At 46.2% G+C, this 18,388-nt stretch overlaps 2 protein-coding genes across 2 annotated transcripts; one reads left to right on the forward strand and one right to left on the reverse strand.

The window, feature by feature from the left end:
- The first annotated feature begins 142 nt into the window (after positions 1 to 142).
- LOC8053563 (general transcription factor IIE subunit 1) lies at positions 143 to 4,584 on the forward strand. The gene is made up of 3 exons (XM_029989957.4): positions 143 to 1,201; positions 2,386 to 2,533; positions 4,010 to 4,584. Exons 1-3 carry the CDS (start codon positions 329 to 331, stop codon positions 4,207 to 4,209), a joined length of 1,221 nt encoding a protein of 406 aa, XP_029845817.2. The 5' UTR covers positions 143 to 328; the 3' UTR covers positions 4,210 to 4,584.
- On the reverse strand, positions 4,196 to 18,207 carry LOC8053564 (dnaJ homolog subfamily C member 8). Its single transcript, XM_029990005.3, has 9 exons — positions 18,122 to 18,207; positions 17,833 to 17,934; positions 14,586 to 14,642; positions 14,461 to 14,527; positions 13,489 to 13,583; positions 13,358 to 13,429; positions 11,558 to 11,649; positions 6,457 to 6,532; positions 4,196 to 4,353 (listed from the first exon to the last, which is right to left on the reverse strand). The coding sequence occupies exons 1-9, from the start codon at positions 18,197 to 18,199 to the stop codon at positions 4,255 to 4,257; spliced, it is 738 nt and encodes a 245-aa protein (XP_029845865.2). The 5' UTR covers positions 18,200 to 18,207; the 3' UTR covers positions 4,196 to 4,254.
- Between the last annotated feature and the right edge of the window lie 181 nt (positions 18,208 to 18,388).

Below are 18,388 nucleotides of genomic sequence, written 5' to 3' on the forward strand. Positions count from 1 at the left end.
CCAGTTGCTGCTTCTAGACTTCCTCAACAAAAAACTTTCGCCTCCCACAGAAACCTCAACCATAATTTATATACGCTTTTATTTCGAACAGGAACGCCAAACTCAAAAAATCTAAAACCAAACCAGGCGGCGCGCGTAACATGAAAAGCAACATGGCGCGTAAAGCAATGCAGTCGTGGGAGTGCGGCGAGTGCGGGTGTCGCTTTGGTCGTCGTTTATTTGATACCGTGTCTAAAATGAACACGAAACATCAAGACAAATCAGACGGTAAGAACCGATAACCATTTTGAAATCTTCCTAGCCCGGTCCACAGACTTACGGAGGCCAGATGGACGGCGCGGGAGAGGTAGTGACGGAGGTGCCCAGCTCCCTGAAGAAGCTTGTGCGGCTGGCCACGCGCGGTTTCTACAGCACCGAGCACGTCATCGTGGTAGACATGCTGATCCGTAACCCCTGCGTCAAGGAGGACGACCTGGCCGACCTGCTCAAGCTCGAAAAGAAGCAGCTGCGCGCCGTGGTGGCGACGCTCAAGAGCGACCGCTTCGTCAAAGTGCGACTCCGCATGGAGACCGGCAGCGACGGGAAGGCGACCCGCCAGAACTACTATTACATCAACTACAAGGTGTTCGTGAACGTGGTCAAGTACAAGCTGGACCACATGCGCCGCAAGATCGAGACTGAGGAGCGCGACTCGACGAGCAGGGCCTCGTTCCGCTGCACGGGGTGCGACAAAAGTTTCACCGATCTCGAGGCCGATCGGTTGCTCGACTTCGCGAGCGGTCAGTTCCGATGCAGCTACTGCAGCGCGCCCGTCGAAGAAGACCAAGACGGGTTGCCGCGCCAAGACTCGCGGTTGCTCCTCGCGCGCTTCAACGACCAGATCCAGCCGCTGTACACCCTGCTCCGTGAGCTGGACGACGTGCGGCTCGCGCCGCAGCTTCTCGAGCCAGAACCGACGGATTTGAGTCAGCTGTTCAAGAACCGCGGTGGCCGGGGCAGTCCGCAGCCGCAGGGCGCGGGCTCGCGGGGCCGCGTCGACGGCACCTGGAGCGGGGACGCCACCCGGCACCAGGGAGGCGCCAACCAGGCCAGCATCAGCGTGAGCCTAGGAGAGGCCGGACCCGCCGCTCCCGCGCTGCCACAGAGGGAGACGCCCGTCTGGCTGGCCCGGAGCACGGTGCTCGACACGGCAGCCGCCACGGTGAGCAGCTTGGCCTTGACTTCACTTGAAGAGTTACTGCTTAATATAACGAGGTTGTGACACTTCCTTTATTTTTGCTCGGGAGAGAAGCCGTGCCGCAGAAAGATGAGTGGCCTACGGGAAACGTGCGACGACAAGACAGCGGTTCTGCAGCGCAGTACTCCTAGCAAAACCATTTTTGATAAACACCTTGTACACTTCATACGTGGCAGCCGACGGACAGCAAGCATTTCGTTAGCAATAGTTTCTAATCAATGTCAGTTTACCCGAGCATCGCACCTCACAAAGCATTTGGGGCCACAGTCTACGTTAACCTCTTATGCGAAAGACGGAAATTAAAGACACACATCCCCTCCGCGCATTGGGCGGAAACACCTGCAACCATATCTTTCTCGATAGGCCTACTTGATCTGTCTGTGAGCAAATAGCAGTCTGATAAAATGAGAAGCGAAAGATGCTTCTCATATAGATTTTATTTATCCCGGACACTGGCAAACGTCGTCCCGTAATAATTTCCAAACCCTCAAACACGTGTGCACTTCATAAAAGCGTATTCTAGCACAGGTACTGGAAAAACATGGCAGCGTGTAAGCATATCTGCCACTTCCACCGCGGGGACGCTATTGAATCCTAGCTTCGAGCCAGTCCTGCAGACTGAATCGCATGAGGGCACATACAGAGCAATGCTGGACGTCGGTATGTTTTCCATTGTCAAGGTTCCTAATCTAGACTCTGGAGATTGAGGAACATGGCGACATTAAGATGCAGGAACGGCGTGTACGTTGAATAGCGAAGTGAGCGGCCAAGAATGGAGCCTGTGAGTAGGGATGAATCAGTTGTTGGCAATATTAGCCCAGTGCCTGTCTGCGGAGGTGACTGCTCCAGTCATTGCGGACAGATGTGGCTGCCAAGGCAGAAATTAGCTGTGTGGTCAGTGCCATTACGTATACCTCATAGCAGAAAGACTTTGGCCCAGGGTTTGTTAGCAACACGTTATGCGGTATTTTGATTGCCTACATTACTCATGCTCTGTCTAACGAGAAAGACAATTTTGATAGTCATACGCTGAACTGATCACAATCTTTTCTCACTTCCAAGCCCATTGTTATTGACAAACGCGGGTCACAGTGTTGGTAGTTATTGCAATATTAAAGTAACTGAAGCATCTTTGGGTCAATGTTCAGCCCACAGCAGTACGTGAAGAGGCGGCCCCGGTGCTGGCCGAACAGGGTGCCAAGCCCCACAGCGCCATCATGGAGGCTCTTCTGGCCCATGAGAAGCAAGAGGCCGCTCAGCCCCCCAGGGACTCCAGTGATTCGGAAGACGGCCACGGTGAGGAAGCGACCCTTGCTTCCCGCTCGGAACACTCAAACGATTTGAAGGGCCCTACGCTACATGGCAGGACCAAGAGACTGATACAATGTCGTCTGCAGCGATTGGTCAGCGTCGCGCCGCTGATCAATCGGAGCAGACAGCGTTGTCCCGGTCCCTTGGTCCTGCCGTGTAGCATAGGGCCACAAGAGTACATTCACTGGCCGGTTAGAAGCTACGAGACCTTTCTTCCGAATTTCTTGCCTCCGGTACGAGCTCTTTGCAGTTGCAATGCTTCGATGGCGCCTGCATGACCAAAGCTTGTGCCGTGAAAGCACTTCCGTTACATAAATTAGGAGCTGCTAGGAACTGACAGGTTGAGTGTTCCCGTACACTCCGGAACTGAAGAGGGCCAATCTAACTTGAACCTTCGGAAAACGCCAGTGCAACAACTGTTTTACTATACCCAGTTTAAGGAGCCAAGTCTTGGCTAGTACAAGTGCGAGCATGTCACCTCAAAAAGACGCCTGCGTTGCGCAAGCAAGCGCACATTAGAAATTGTAGCTTCCATAGTAACTGGCGGGATGAGAACGACAGGGTGTCTTCTTCTGGGGCACTGAAGTGCTTTTTGAGATCCTCATTTGTCATTATTCTATTTATGAGCTCCAAGCATCTTAGAAAACCCGAAATTAAAGTCATGCGCGGCCGATTTGCGTATTAAAAAAGTGATCGAATGTTTTGACACTTACCGTTGGCGCAGAACGCCAATGGCGCTACCGAACCTTGCCGAATAGAGTCGAACAATGGACAGCGCTTGGCAGCCATTCGCAAGCGATGGGCTCCTGCGTGGACGTGCGGGACTGTTCGGCCGCTCGTCCACGTGGGAACCCATCGCTCGCGAGTGACTGACAAGCGCCATCCATCATTCGACTATATGCAGCAAGGTTCGGTAGTGTCCTCTGTCATTCTGCGCCAACGGCAAGTGTCAGCAACTTTTATCACATTTTTGAAATGCAAATCGGCCGCACGTGAATGTAATCTCGGGTTTTTTAGGATGCTTGGAGCTCGTAGAGTTTTGATTATAAAACAAGGATCTGAAAATGCTCTTTAAGCACCGTTCACACTCTTGCGACTGACTAAGACCAGACCGGTTTTTAAGCCTCTTGCAATCTCTAAGTTAGGACCAGCTCCGCTGCAGCGGAGCTGGTCCTAACTTGGAGATGGCAAGAGGCTTAAAAACCTGTCTGGTCTTAGTCGGTCGCAAGAGTGTGAACGGGCCTTTAGCGTCCTTAACTGGTGTCGAAGGTAGAAAGCTTGCTCCGGAAGCAAAACAACCGAAGGGCCTCCCTGCCTTTCTTATCCCGTCAGCAACCATAGGAGATAGGAGACTCCAGGGCCTCAATCAGTTCTCATATGTTTTCCCCTCGATGCCTTCTCGAGTATTTCCTTTGTCACGCTAGACCTTGGTGGCACAATGGTGCTCTGTTCCATACGCAGCCATGCCAGAGCAGACGCAAGACGCCCAGTCGGAGGAGGAAGACGACGAAGAAGAGGAGGAGGAGACCCAGGTGATGGTGGAGGGCGTGCCCGTTGCCCTCCAGCATGTCACCGAGGAGATGGTGTCACGCATGACGCCCGCCGAGAAGGAGGACTACATCCGGTTGCGCCAGGAACTCTACTCCATGATGTACGACTGAGTTTTATTTGGTGGTGGTGGTGGTGTGGCGTCGACGCACGGACGCTCAACGAGTTTCCGCCTTGTATTTGGGCGGCTTGAAGAGCTTGGTCTTCTTGCCTGTCTGGAAGCTCTTCCAACTCGTCACTCGATTCTCCCGGCTCTCCTGCAAGAGTGTGAGGATGTGGTCGTCACAACGAGGCCTCATCCCTCGGGGTTTGTGCGCGTCAATCCATCGTCTAGGCCGACAAAGTTCTGTGGCAGAAAGACAATGTTAAGTGCAGCGTGATGGCAGCAATGTTTCAGATTGTGCTGCTCACATGCTGGAATTCATTTGCATCTTCATCTTATTTTTGTGCTGTTGGAAATCAGCAAAGTTATAAATGTTACTAGCGCACAATTGTTCAGTTCCTCGCTGTGTTGAACCTGCCAGTACTTGACAAGCGTCATTGAAACAAAAACCCTGACTGGAGTGCCTTCAACAACAAAACTCACCACTGATGAGAAAATTACATGGCCACAGAGACCATGCTAACAGACCCAGTGCATTTGTGCTTTGAAATGACCAGGTGCACAGCAGAATTTATTTGATTTACTGAATGGACTGCTTTTATGTCTATACCCATCTTATCCAATGTAAAAATGCCACATACTAGTTTAGTGTACTTGTTATGTATCAATGCACACTACGCCACTTCCGAAACCGTTCCAGTCACCTGCGGCCAGTCCCGCGTACGCTTGCTCTTCACTGCCGCTTCTTCCTCTTTACTCTCGTTCCCCTGCGCATCCGCGGGACGGGCCCGTTTGGTGCCGCGCTATCCCTCGCATACACTATATATTTAACTAAAACAACTTAATGCTTACTGCCACATTCCAGCAGTGTTTGTCACCTTGAACAAAAATATGGGGGCTATTCACACCAATGGAGCGCAATTTTAGTTCTGGTGAGCATTTAGCATACCATTAATTATTTCTGGACAAAAATACCACGTTTTCGTAAGTGTGTATGAGCTTTCCGGGCCTGAAGAATCGCTCCAGTCTCGCACTGCATGGGGCCTGCATATTTTGTAGCCAGATGTCTCCTGCTGTCGAGCTGCATTAACAACTGTGCCTAACAGGGTGCAGTGTTCAAAGAAACAAATCACCAAACTAGAACATAACCCTTCCAACCCAGACACCTAAAAAAAAATGTGGAAGAATACAGAATTTTAAACTCTGATGAATGGCATAGAAGACACACCAAGTGCAGAATGCACACCACCTGAGGAAGTAGCATGAAAAAGCTACAAAGAAATTGCACCAGTTTTCCCAACCCTGTATACTGGGGATAACTAATCTCTGAATCGATTATCCAAACCCTACCACCGACGTGGTGAAGCAGACCGTGAAATCTGTCTACTGGCATTCACATATGTATGCCCTGAACAGGCCAAAACAAAGGAGGACAGTAAAAGATGGTTCTAGGTGGAACTCTAAAAGGACTATTGTGATGAGCCTCAGACTAACGACCTGGTGATCTTTGGGTTTGTTGAGTCTACTAGAAAAAAAGCGCTTGAAAGAGGTAGTCACAAGGTTCCTCTCTAGCGTATGACCTAAATATCTGAACTGCCTCAGTTAACATCAACACTTCAATTTATTAATGCTCATCTAACGTAGAAAGCATGTATGGATGGAACTCATCTGTCCCATGAAATTAGTCATGTAGCTTTAATATGGACATCGTTAATATGCATATTCCGCTATATTGACAGAACTTTCGTGGACGAACGGGTAAATGCAAGCATTTAGGTATTCTTACTATGAACGGCACACATTATTGACAATTTCTGGAAGAACAGAGGTGTTGGCTATACTCTGTGTCACTAGTTGTGTGTAGTACTGGCGAAGGCAATGCGAGGCGAAGAGAGAAAGGGTGTGCACTAGGAATGCGGGATGGGAGAGGAGGAGAGAAGGGAAGAGCACTAGAAACGGTGGAGAGGAAAGGAGGTTTCTCTCTTCCTCCCGAGCCCTCCTAGTGCTTTCCCTTTCTCCCCTCGCCTGGCATTGGCTTCGCCTGTACTGCACACAACTAGTGACACTGAATATAGAGAGAATTTCACCGAAGCAACCAAGCTTGCTTAAATCTCGACAGACAACTGAGCAACACACTTGCTAGAAAAACACTTGCAGCTCGACCCAAAACAAGCATGAAAAAGAGGTAATCGAATCTGACAACACACCATCCACCCGGGCGAACCAGAAACAACATGGTGGCCGGCGCCTGACCCACCTCGAAGTTCTTGTGCCACTCCCGGTCCCGCTTCTGTTGCTCCTCCTCTGCGAGCTCTTGCTCCCGCTTGCGCTTCCTGCAGGAGTAGCGCCACATGCTCAGAATAGTGTGCTTTACTTTCTGCACGTCACAAAAACAATGCACTTTTTCCAACGCCCACTTCTGTGCATCAACGCGGCTCCTCCGCAGGTATGTGCCATTTCAATATAACTCAGTACTCTGTCGGATACCCACGGGCTTGGTGCATGACAATCCACAGTAATCTCTCACAGCGGAAGCGGTATTTGACCTTTTGTAGCAGGTTCTGTAGCAGGCAGAATATACTGGTTTGGAGCACCCTCAGACACTTTTAGAGCAGATGCCAAGATCTGTTAGCAAATCACTCAACAAAAATGAAAAAGTGATTTCATCGCTAAATAAGTTCATCTATTATAATGACTGAGGGTTTCTATTTGACACTGGACCATATTACTCATTACCTTTTGTAATAAAAATAGATAGGGTGCCAATGGAACATAGAACCTTATTTTTACAAATAAGGTTCTGGTCAGAGTAGGTTCCATTTAAAATGGGTACTCAAAAAATTGTTGAAAAATGAATCATGATGCAACACTTCAGTTGGGATAAAGCTGCTCTCCCCTCCAATTTCTATACCAGGTAGTTTATTTAGCCAGGAAATATAATTTTCTGTAAAATGACTGCAAAATCCACCATATCAGCTAAAGTATGCCCATCAATAAAAATGTGCCCCCCCCCCCCCCCCCCCCCCCCCCGCCATCTAAGTTTTAAAAACCTACCTAGCTCAATACTCCAAAATTATAAACTGCAAAACAAGCACCCACAAATATTATGAAAACCTACACTTCTGCTTTAAAATTGACAGCACTCTAGCACATTGGAAACAGAGCCAAGTGAAAATTCGCAGCTCTTCCGATCGACAGCCGAGCGGAAACTACCTTACTACTGCATTTACGAAAAAGGGGAGAATTTTTTTGCTTTTTGGTAGTAGCTTTCTAAAACTAGAGATCACCCTAAAATTAAGACCAAAAAAAGTACCTGGAACAGCTCTGAGCATAACTTCCAAGCCTATCGCATTAACCCAGGCCAGAGCCATATTCGCGTCTCCAGCTCGACACTCGCCCTCCCGCGGCGGAAACGGGAAGCGCTCTAGTGAGGGTCCCCCGATTCTCCTGCTCAGCGGGCATGGCGGAACTGCTCGCGATCATGGCTCGCGAAATGTCGTTTCCGAATGCAAACAACACTCTTCACTGTCCCAACGTAGTGCTGCAGCCGGTATGTGATTGTACCTTACTGGAGAGTTTTAGTATTGCGCATAGAAGCAAACGCAAGCGGTGTGCGTTTGCGTTAGAGTTGCGTGCCCCACGTTGTGCGTGCGCCTCATCGCCACGCGCCATCCAAGACCGCGATTTCGGGCTCCGCGCACGCGCAGTGTGGAACGCGCAAAGCTAACACAAACACACAGGGCTTGAGTTCGCTCGTATACGCAATATTAAAACTCACTACTGTTTTACCGGCTTCCAACGCCAACGAAACGTGCTGCAGTGAGCAGATGTGCAAGCAGGTAGGCGTTCCTTCGAACTGGAAAGGCTGAGATTGGCAAAACTACGGCGAGTAAATACAAAAGTAAATAAATGTTATGAAAAACTAGTAATCAAAAAAAGCTTTTTTTAACTTTTGGGTATTTGGTCTGGAAGTATATTGGCGGCGACTTTGAACGCTTCGCCGATTGTCAAAAGTCGCGACTTTGATAGCACAATATACTTTACGCACAATTGAAGTGATTTTACACGGATTTAATTAGCTAGAATGTTTTCATTGATTTTAGACTTTTTTTTTATTTTATTTGTAATTAAAATGAAGCAATTGGAACCAGTGATGATAATTAGCACAGTTTTCATTATCATATTTCTTCGCGCGTTTAAATTTAGATCATAAGCAACAAATTATATTAGAGCTTGAAGAATTACTTATTCAAATATGTGAATTCTAATATTATTATTATTAATACAAATCGCGGCAATGTAATCTTCTAATTAACGCCAAGATCACGAGAATTCTCTTTTTAACCATAATAGTCTTTCCAGAAAGGTATAATTTTGTTTTCTTTTTAGCATATGAAAAACTCTGACATAGTTATCAAGATAGAGAAACAGTCAAACGATGGATGTAATATGAAGTTCTACGCGTCACGCGGTGCTATAAAAACACACACACACACACACTTCAGCTGTCTGACTCGGATTCCGTCTTGGGTTATTGCAGTGAGAGCAGCGTTTATTGGTTTATGCGTTTCGTGGACATATTGTAAACATCGGAATTATTCACTTATTCTCGTGCTGAGATAATTGTCATTATTTCCCATGACAATTATCTGAGCGAGAAAAAGGCAGCGAGAACGCACAGATATCAGCACTGATTTTTACAACAACTACGAACCTGGATCGAACAGTATGTCACAAAATAAAGTTTCCGCGAACAACTTTTTTAAGTAAATATTTACGATGTGAGACACATCTTGAGTCATGAAAGAATTCGAAATTAAAACCTCTGTCGAGAAGTTAAATCCAAAATAGAGGTAAGTTTCTGTTTCGCTCCAGAATTAAAACGCGCATCCTTCTGTAATTAATACGCTAAACACCGTTCTTGTTTTCAGGTTAAAGAGGTGACCTGCGCTCATAAAACATTAGCTTCCTCGTATTACCAGAAATAATTTATGTCGCTCAGTGAAGCCAGCACACTAGACAGGCTCAACAGCGGCACGCATCTCTGACCCTCACTAAACCCGCCATCTTGGAAAATGAGTGGCGCCACCTATAGTTAGTTGGAGTCGCGAATATAAAGAGAGTTTGGCCATTCATTGGCCAAAAGCGGGCTGGACGTGTTCCAGGACATCTTCACAAATTCTATTTTGGCTTATCAGAAGCCGTAAATAATACCCTGGCGGAGGCCCCAGAATCGAAATTAATAAGCACATCGGAGTAACTCTCTGTGACTGAAAAATGGTGCACATGATGTTTCAATCATGGTCATCCAAAATCATGGTGGAAGAGCGCGACTAGCGAAACGATCGAAATAGTTGGAATGCCAGGCACCGAGGGCTGGGAACCCTGGCCGAGCGAAACAGAGTTTGAGCGGCACATTCATTTCTTACGTCTTTTTGCTTGATCATAATCGAAACATGTGCACTATATTTTCAACCATGAAAATATAGTGCACAGGTCTCTTGTCCAACCAGAAGCTTTTCAGCTTCTGGTTGGACAAGAGAGCATGCCAAGCCCTCTATCTACGCCTGGTGCACGCCCTGGCTCTGCCCGCTTCTCCCAATTACCAAACACTCTATACATGGCTCTGACCCAGGCACTCACTCATGTCAGCTGCTGCTCCTAGCACTCGGGTGCAAGGCGGGAAAGCTGACTTGCGCACTGGTGGAAGGTGGTACGAGGCAGCACAAAGCCATGCCGCCGACATGATAATCGAGTGATTTCATCAGAAGTACCAGACCCTGGTTCTGTCTTATCAGAGTGTGCTCTGACCTAAGTAAGATGAAATAACCTATACGGTGAGTAGGTGAGTGGACATGCTGTGAAATATGTATTTGTACCATTTTTCTTACTTCCTACCCCTCTCAATAATAGAGTCAATTAATAATAAATTATTTTTATGTTGTGCTTTGCTTAAAGGGGTGCTGAACCGAAATCTGGATTCCACAAAACATGGCGGCCAAAAGCGTGCAACGGGTGCTACAAACACCAAAACATCACGCATATAGCGATATCTCGAACGGAAGATTGTATTCCTAAAAAAAAAGGGGACGCATTTGACAGATATGTTGATGTCTTGTTTCTCCAAGAAGAGTCGAGAAGGAGAGGGAACAACCTCAAATCTTCTCTGTCTCGCCGCCTTGAGGGGGCGAAGCGAAGAGAGGAAGAAACTAAATACGTTGACGTCATGCGCCTCGTCGGCCTCGATCAACCTCAACCTCTTTTTCAAGATATCGCCTTACGAGTGGTGTTGTAGGGATTGAAGCGTATTGCATATAGCTCCTGCATTGTTTTCTTAAATCTAAATTTCGATTCACCATCCCTTTAAGCCCATCTCGGCACAGGTTAGGCATAATTATTAGCAAAAATGGCATTGTGGCGCAAGATCTAGCAGACTTTCAATCACGGTGCAAATGGCGTAGTGCTTCCATCACTGCTCTCATCAATTCACAAATACCAGGGAGCCACGAATTATGTCTGACGTATCCGAAGTTTGAATTATCAGAAATTCATCTAAATATGATGCAAGATAAAATTATAATTTGTTATACGGACGGCTGCACATACAAAGCAGATATTTGATGATCTCTTCTGTACAGGCCTACTAATCATAAGCAGATGTGCCACACACAGGCACATAGCCAGGATATTGTTTCGGGGGGGGGGGGGGGGGGGGGGGGGGGGGCACCTATGATAAAATGTTGTATGAGTGGGAGGGGGGAGAGGATGTCCCAGCAAAATGGAAGATTTCGAGGGGGGCCCGGGCCCCATGGGCCTGCCCCCTGGCTACGTGCCTGGCCACACATGAAACATTGGTGAAATGCATGAGAAGTTTATTTATCCCTCATAAATGTTGTCCACTGTGGACTGTTTAAACAGCATATGACACCTCAAAACAAAATTAAGTTTGTTCATTCAGAGCACCGGAGCACTGCAGAGAAGCAACACCTGCGGAAGCGAGCTCCACGGGTGTTACCTCTCCATAGTGCACCGGTGCTTGGTATGAAGCGTGCTCAATGGGGCCACGAGGACAAAAAAATGTATGAATTACACCAAAACGCTGTTCGAATTAAGTGGCATATAAATAGATGGAAAACATAAAGGTACAAACAAAATTTCGAAATTTGCTGAAATAATTCAGAAGTATGAAACATAACGATTTGAATTATCATGAGCCTGCTGCATGTGGCCGTGTTTGTCAGGTCGTTTGTGTGTACTGATGAATGCCTTGTTTCAGCCACAAGTAGAACACGAAGGCCTTTATGTATGTTGGTGCTATGCCTGTGGTTGTGAGTTGAATGAAGCATGGAAGCACCCACCTTTCTTCTTGGTCTCTGTCCTCCTGTTGTCGCCGCTTGCGCTCCATGTCTGCAAACAACTTGGTCGTGAGCACGTAGACTGCATGCTTGTACTGTAAGAAGGAACACTCTGGTCAGTCGTTAACATACATACAGCTTGCATAGAGAACAAAAGTAAGGTTGCCAAGCAGGTACGAACACTGAGCTAAGAAAAGAGGGCAGGTGAGCTGGATCTGGCCTGGAGCAGTCGATAAGAAAAAACGGATGTGGTATGCAACAGAACTAAACTGTCCCCGTTGTGTACACCATCTCTTCATACAAGGCGTAACTTAAAGCAGTCGTATGTGAAACAACAAACTGTTTGAATAATACACATCAGGAATAACCACTGAATCTTGAGTGACGCTTACCACAACAAACACATTTTGAATAACAGAGAATAGTTTGCTATACGAGCGAGTCTGACTACAGCCAGCACCTACAAAGATAAAATTCCCAAATAGGAAACCTGTGGTTTTACAATCCTCTACAAAGGGATATAGGTGCCAGAGATCCAGGCAGACTACATTCTGTCAGGCCTACATCCCCGCTGTGCACAAGTACATTGCAATAGCAGTCACGCAATGTGACATGTTCGAGACTACAACTCTTTCATGTTTGTGCCACAGATGTTGTGTATCTACGTGTCTGGTGGTAGAAAGTAGGGACTATGCATTTATTACTTAAACGTGAGATTTGAAGATTAAGCTATCACGTGAGAACTTTTTGTATTCACATTGTACATACTTATTCACAAGTTTGGGGTAAACAGGAAAAGTAAGGCAGCAAACAAATTAAATTCAACTTGAAAAACTCGAAACCTTATCATAAGATTCAATGGCAGACCTGTGAAACTCGAGTTCCTGCTAGTTAAGGTATGTTCATACACAAACCACAGCGCTACCTCAGTGCTATAAGTCAGCGCTAAATATAGCACTTATCTGCGACACAGCACCAAAAAGACATATGCAAAGTAAAAAAAAAAAATTTTTTAAAGAGCCCAGATGGGAAAAGGGTGGCATAAAATAAATTTATAATGAACAAAAAACATTTCAGAGCTATGTTTACGGCACGAAAGAAATTTGTAGTTGGCGCCTCCGGGGAGCCGCCACTGGTCACGTGAAAGACCTGTGCGCCGCTGCAAGTTACGCCGGATCTGTTCAGCGCCGCCGCTGAAGCGCCCCAGAACTCCCACGCCGCCGTCACACGCTGAGTGCCGCGCACCACAGGTTGAACGCGTTTTTCCACGCCGTTGCCGCCACCACCGTCAATTTCTGACCGGCACACAAGTCTTTCGCGTGGTGTTTGCGCTTTTTCGGGAGCTTCCTTTGGGCTCTAAAAGTTACTTATTAATCTTTGTTTTTTTGTTGCACTTCAAGTGAAGACACAAAGCTCCCGAAAGGGCATAAGCACCATGTGACCATAGCAACCAGCCACGTGATCAAAGCGGCCATTTTTCCGCGGGTGCCAACTTCGAAAAATTAATTTTTTTCATTGTAAATTCGTCTTATGACATCCTTTTTTCATCTAGGCTGTTTAAAAAAAATGCCTTATTTCCTTTGCATATGTCCTTTAAGTGATACAATGATGGTACAGCACTGCATCAGTTCTAAGTTTCATTCAAGTCAGCGCTGTTTCTAGTGTTGATTTAGTGCCGTGATGCCTGTATGAACTGGCATTTAGAGTGTCCCCAAACTTGGAAAATCCTCTCCCTCGAATATTCACAAACCCTCGAGAGGTTCGGAATGACACCAGCGGAAAGGCGAAGCAAGCGCCACACACCTTGGCCGGGTCGTCCTCTTCTACTGTGTCCCCCTTGCCGCTCTTGCGCTGCTTGCGCCGCTTCTCCTCGATCTGCGGACCGAGCGCCGTGCAGCATGCGGCAAGCGCTCAGTGGCCTGCCCTCAACCCACCATCATGTCCGTGCGACCCTTGGCCTCCTCGATGATGTCCAGCGCCCTCTGTCGCTGCTCCTCATCCTCCAGGCTCTTGTTGGCCTTATTCAGCACTGGGGGGACCACATGGGCTCAAGGTCACAAACCCCTTCGCAAAGGCTACACTGCCCACCATCGTCCATTCCCGCAACAACCCATGCGGGTTCGCCGCATTTAAGGTAAAAAAATATATATACTCTGCTTTGCTCTTAGGGCTTCCTATAACTAACAGTTAGCACTAGCGGCAAAGACCTTATAGCAATAATACTTATTACCAGTTTGCAATGCACCAAAATAAAATGTTGTACAACCTTTGTATTTTTCAGATAAACACACTCTACAAGTGTGTTTACAAGTTAAATCAAGCGTGGCATTCAGAGCTGATGGCACAAATTTGGTACAGCAAGCTTTTGACAAAAAATTGTCTGAAATTGAGATATTGATTGCCAGCTGTGGTTTATGATGAAGGAGCTGAAGAAACCAGTTGATCAAATTACAATCATAAGTTTACCTCAAACCTTCCAAACCAAGGATCAGCAAAAAAAAAAAAAAGTGAGCACGAGAAGAAACAGATTGAACCGTATGCTGTTTCTTACTAACCATAGACCAGTGTTGTTTCCCCGATGTCGGGAGAAATCCCGTGATCACTGTACGCTACATGATCATGTGACCCTATAGGTGTCATATGATCCCCCACAGTTACAGGTCACATTTACTAACGTTTTGCACCGATTAATTGAGGCGTCACGAGACGCTACTGTGCCACACACCACGACACCGTGACGTTATGTGGCACACTGATAGCATGCTGATGACGTGTAGCCACCATCTGCTAAATTTAGCTGAAAAAAAAAAAAACGCCTGTATATTTCTGACTTTGTTTGTAGGATCAATCTCTCTGCAAGTGCAGATACACAAGGCACACGCGACTGCTGGGAGGAGCTTGCTCACCGTCAAAGGCCTTCTGTGCTCGTTCCCGGTCGTCTGGGTTCTTGTCTGGATGCACCAGGATGGAGAGCTGCCAAAGGGGAGAGAGTGGCCGCCTGCGCCGAGCGCACCACATTGCTCCTACTTACCCTGCGGTACTGCTTCTTGATGTCTTCCAGTGGTACCTCTGGGTCGATTTGCAGCACCTGCACCACCAAACACCGTCACACTCTTTTAGAGGGTGCACACACTTTTCGTAAGGTGCACGGACACATAAGCGTGCCTGCTTGTGCATCTGCAAACTCAGATGGGCAGTTGTTAATGGCACTGAAACAGACATAAATTACTCCTGCAGGTTTGTCTCCTGTAGACACAGGAGACAAACATCAAACATGGCAGACACAGACTGCCGAGAATATTAAACATACATGCCTTTTTGCTTCATTCTGAGGTGCAAGTCAGCCCTCGTGCTCCATTCACTTTCAAGCTGACAGGGGAGCCAAGGCGACAAGCGTGAGCTAGTTTACACATTTGCTTCAGAACATACTTATCTAGAACACTTGTTCCACAAAAGCATGTTTCAAAACCGCAGACTTGTGTCAGTGGCCTTCGCTGCCCCGTCAGCGTAAAGGTGAACAAAGCATAAAAAAACCGCATCTCCACGTGGTGAATGATGTTGATTGGGGCGAAGCTCTGGTGGTGCTTGTCTACGTAGACGCTGAGCCGCAGCATGCCGAGCCTTTCGTTCGTTTTCATCCATGTCACGCTGCAGTCAAATGCTCAAATGCGTATATAACCACGTTCCATACCACACATTCTCTTTCTGACATGGATGAAAATGAACGAAAGGCTCGGCATGCTGCGGCTCACCGTCTACGCCGACAAGCACCCACCAGAGCTTCGCCCCAATCAAAATCATACACCACGTGGAGATGCGTTTTTTTTTTTTTTCCCCTACACGAGCACAGAAGCACGTGCTCACGCGCTCGTAAGCACGTGAGCTCACGAGCAGGAGCATGTGCACCCAATGGCGGACGGACATATGGACATGGCTAGCTTCTAAGGAGCTTCGCCCCTAATATTGCTGTTGTTGTGCCTGCATGCTTTTGTCTTGCTGTGGTGAAACCTACAATTCGAGTTTCACAGTTCTTAGTTATTTTTGTTGTTTAGTTTTATGTACCACGCATACTGCACCTCTGCATGAAGAAATTAATAGCCCAAAATAAATAAATGTTGTATGCTCCGGTCTGAAAATGACGAAGCAGATGCTTTGTCTAAATTTCTTGTCTACAGCTGAGATACCAGATGCCCATTGAGGCTAACTTCCAACTATGTAAACATACACATTACAATTAATTACCTCATGTGAACATAGCTGAGTAAACCCATTTATAACACAAGAATACATTCTGTAAAAGACCTAACTTTTGCAAGGACCTAATTTTTTGACCATGGTGACTTTGAAAATATTGCAAAAAATGTATGTACAAATATATCAGCCTATGGTAACGAACAAGCAGCACATCCCCCTGAATCGCAAAATTGTGTGCCCACAAAATACTTCTAAAACCCACACTTCACAAAACTTGCAAAATATTGAGCCCACACAAAATATAGTAGTTTACAGTGTGTTATTTCATTTCAGCATAGTAGTGAATGGAATGGGAGTTCGGAAAAATGAGTAAGGCAATTTATAACCAACTAAGAAAGTAGTTACGACCTATTACATTGGTATCACGACCAAAAAAAGTGATAACCATACACTGAGAATGAGAAGACAAACACAGCATTCTGCCTTCTTCTGCAGGTTTTGGTGCTGTTTTCTACTAGGCTAAAGTTTGCAGGCAAGTAGGTTAGAAAATATCAATTTAAACCCTGAGCCACAAACAAAAAAAATAAACAAACAAGTCTTGCACGTCTTGTCCGTTATTTTACTTGCCCGTGTCTCGGGGTTTAGATTATGCCGATTCCCATTTTTCTTTTATGGCACAACAGTAGCTCGCTCAAGGTAATACCTCTATTGGGCAATGAGCAATGTTTGCCACAAGAACAACTGAAACAGTCTTGACTCCAATATTGTAGAAAAAATAGTAAGGGTGCAGGCGAGCTGGTGAATATTAACCATGTTGAAATTAACCTGAGACTGGAGTAGAGAAGAAACATCAAAATGTAGAAGGGACAGAAAATAGACAGGACGACGTCTCAAACTCAGCTGAGTTTGAGACGTCGTCCTGTCTATTTTCTGTCCCTTCTACGTCTTGATGTTTCTTCTCTACCCCAGTCTCAGGTTAATTTCAACATGGTTCAATATTGTAATGTTTTTTGTGCTTAAAAAAAAGAAATGCTTTGAATACATTATCTAAATCGTGGTGTGCCCGCCTTTGAAATGTAATAGCCCATTTGCTATATCCTCCAAGTGCCCCGGCCCGCGCTAAAAGAATCATGGGAACGGTGTTCGTGATCTGTAATTTTGACCCTCTTCTTGGTCACACAGACTTTGAGCGTAATTTGGAGTCACCCTGAACAAGCGCCTTATATACCCCAGTGACCTGTCATATCGCTTTTAAAATCTCTCCTCAATGTCAGCGTTTTTGATACTGTCTATGCTGTCCACCCTTCAACCTGGATGGGCTGCAGAAATCTCTTCCATTATTATCATGCTGATATTAAGTTAGAAACGCTAGAAATGCTATAAACAGCCCCGCGGACTCTGAGCTAAAACTTGGTTTTTGTTGTTGTGAATTATCGGCTTTTTAAGCAATTCCTGCTCAAACAACAATCATAAGAATGATAATATTGTAAGAGATTTCTGCAGCTCAGCCAGGTTGAAAGGTGGATTGCATGCACAGTATCAAAAATGCTGACGTTGACGAGCAATTTTAAAAGTGGTATGACAGGTCCTTGGGGTATATCAGGTGCTTCTTCAGGGTGACCTCGAATCACATTAAAAAACTGTAACCATGGAGTTGGTCAAAAATTAGCGATCACTAGGGAGCTGAAGGAACACCGTTCCCATGATACCTTCAGTGCGGGCCGGGGCGCTTGGGAATACTGCAAATGGTCTGTTGAGGTAATCTCATGGTAACGCTTTTTCAGAGACAGAGTCATGATGAAAATAGTTAAATTTTGTTGGACGAGCTTCTAAATGCTCGCAGGGTGTCAAACGAAAGAATCGCACATAGCTATGGCTCAGCGTTAGATTAGCTCAACCCTCTTTCTTTCCGTACCTTCTTTCAGAGATCTCTGTTTTTAATAATAGTTCTCCAAGATTTTTTTCCGGTAGTTCTGAACAAGAATTTACAGATCAGCCTCGGGATAAGCAGCTTAACAACGTGTTTATTAGCGAGCAGCTGCAGAGGATAAAAAGCTTTTTTTAAAGAAACGACAAGCTCTTACCTCGAAGGGGTTCAGGTTGAAATATGTAGAGCCCGGCCGCAGCAGCCGATCGATCTGTTGTTTGGGCGTGAGAACAGAGTCTCGCTTCTCGATTTCCTTCACCTGAAATGATCAGCGAACACACATGAGGCGAAGAAAGAGTAAATCGCGAGCTTGCCCAGCTCTCGGAACGAGCGAGCGTCTCCGCCGCTCTCGACAGGCTCTCAGCGAGAGCAGACGAATTCCTTCATAACATTTTATTTTGTGTGAACCCTGGTATCTTATTTTATTTCGCCCCTTTCCGACTTACCTCAGTGAAGAAGCTCTGTAGGATCGAATCATCGACGACGGCAGCTTCCACGGACGCGTCAACCGAAGAGGTCGCCATTTTGACAAATGAAAGGCTTGCGTAGAAAGAACAGGGCGATTTTATTTAGTTGCATAGATGGCGCAAGCTATCAGAGCCGTCATCCTTACCTCATAAGTAGTTTTAATTTTATTTATAATCAAACTTCAATTTAAAAGAAAACGTTCTTTTTTTAGCAAAATATTATTTTATTATTAGTTTTTTTTAATT

This window comes from Ixodes scapularis, unplaced genomic scaffold, assembly GCF_016920785.2.
Source record: "Ixodes scapularis isolate PalLabHiFi unplaced genomic scaffold, ASM1692078v2 PGA_scaffold2__306_contigs__length_199485367, whole genome shotgun sequence".
Taxonomy (NCBI): Eukaryota; Metazoa; Arthropoda; class Arachnida; order Ixodida; family Ixodidae; genus Ixodes; species Ixodes scapularis.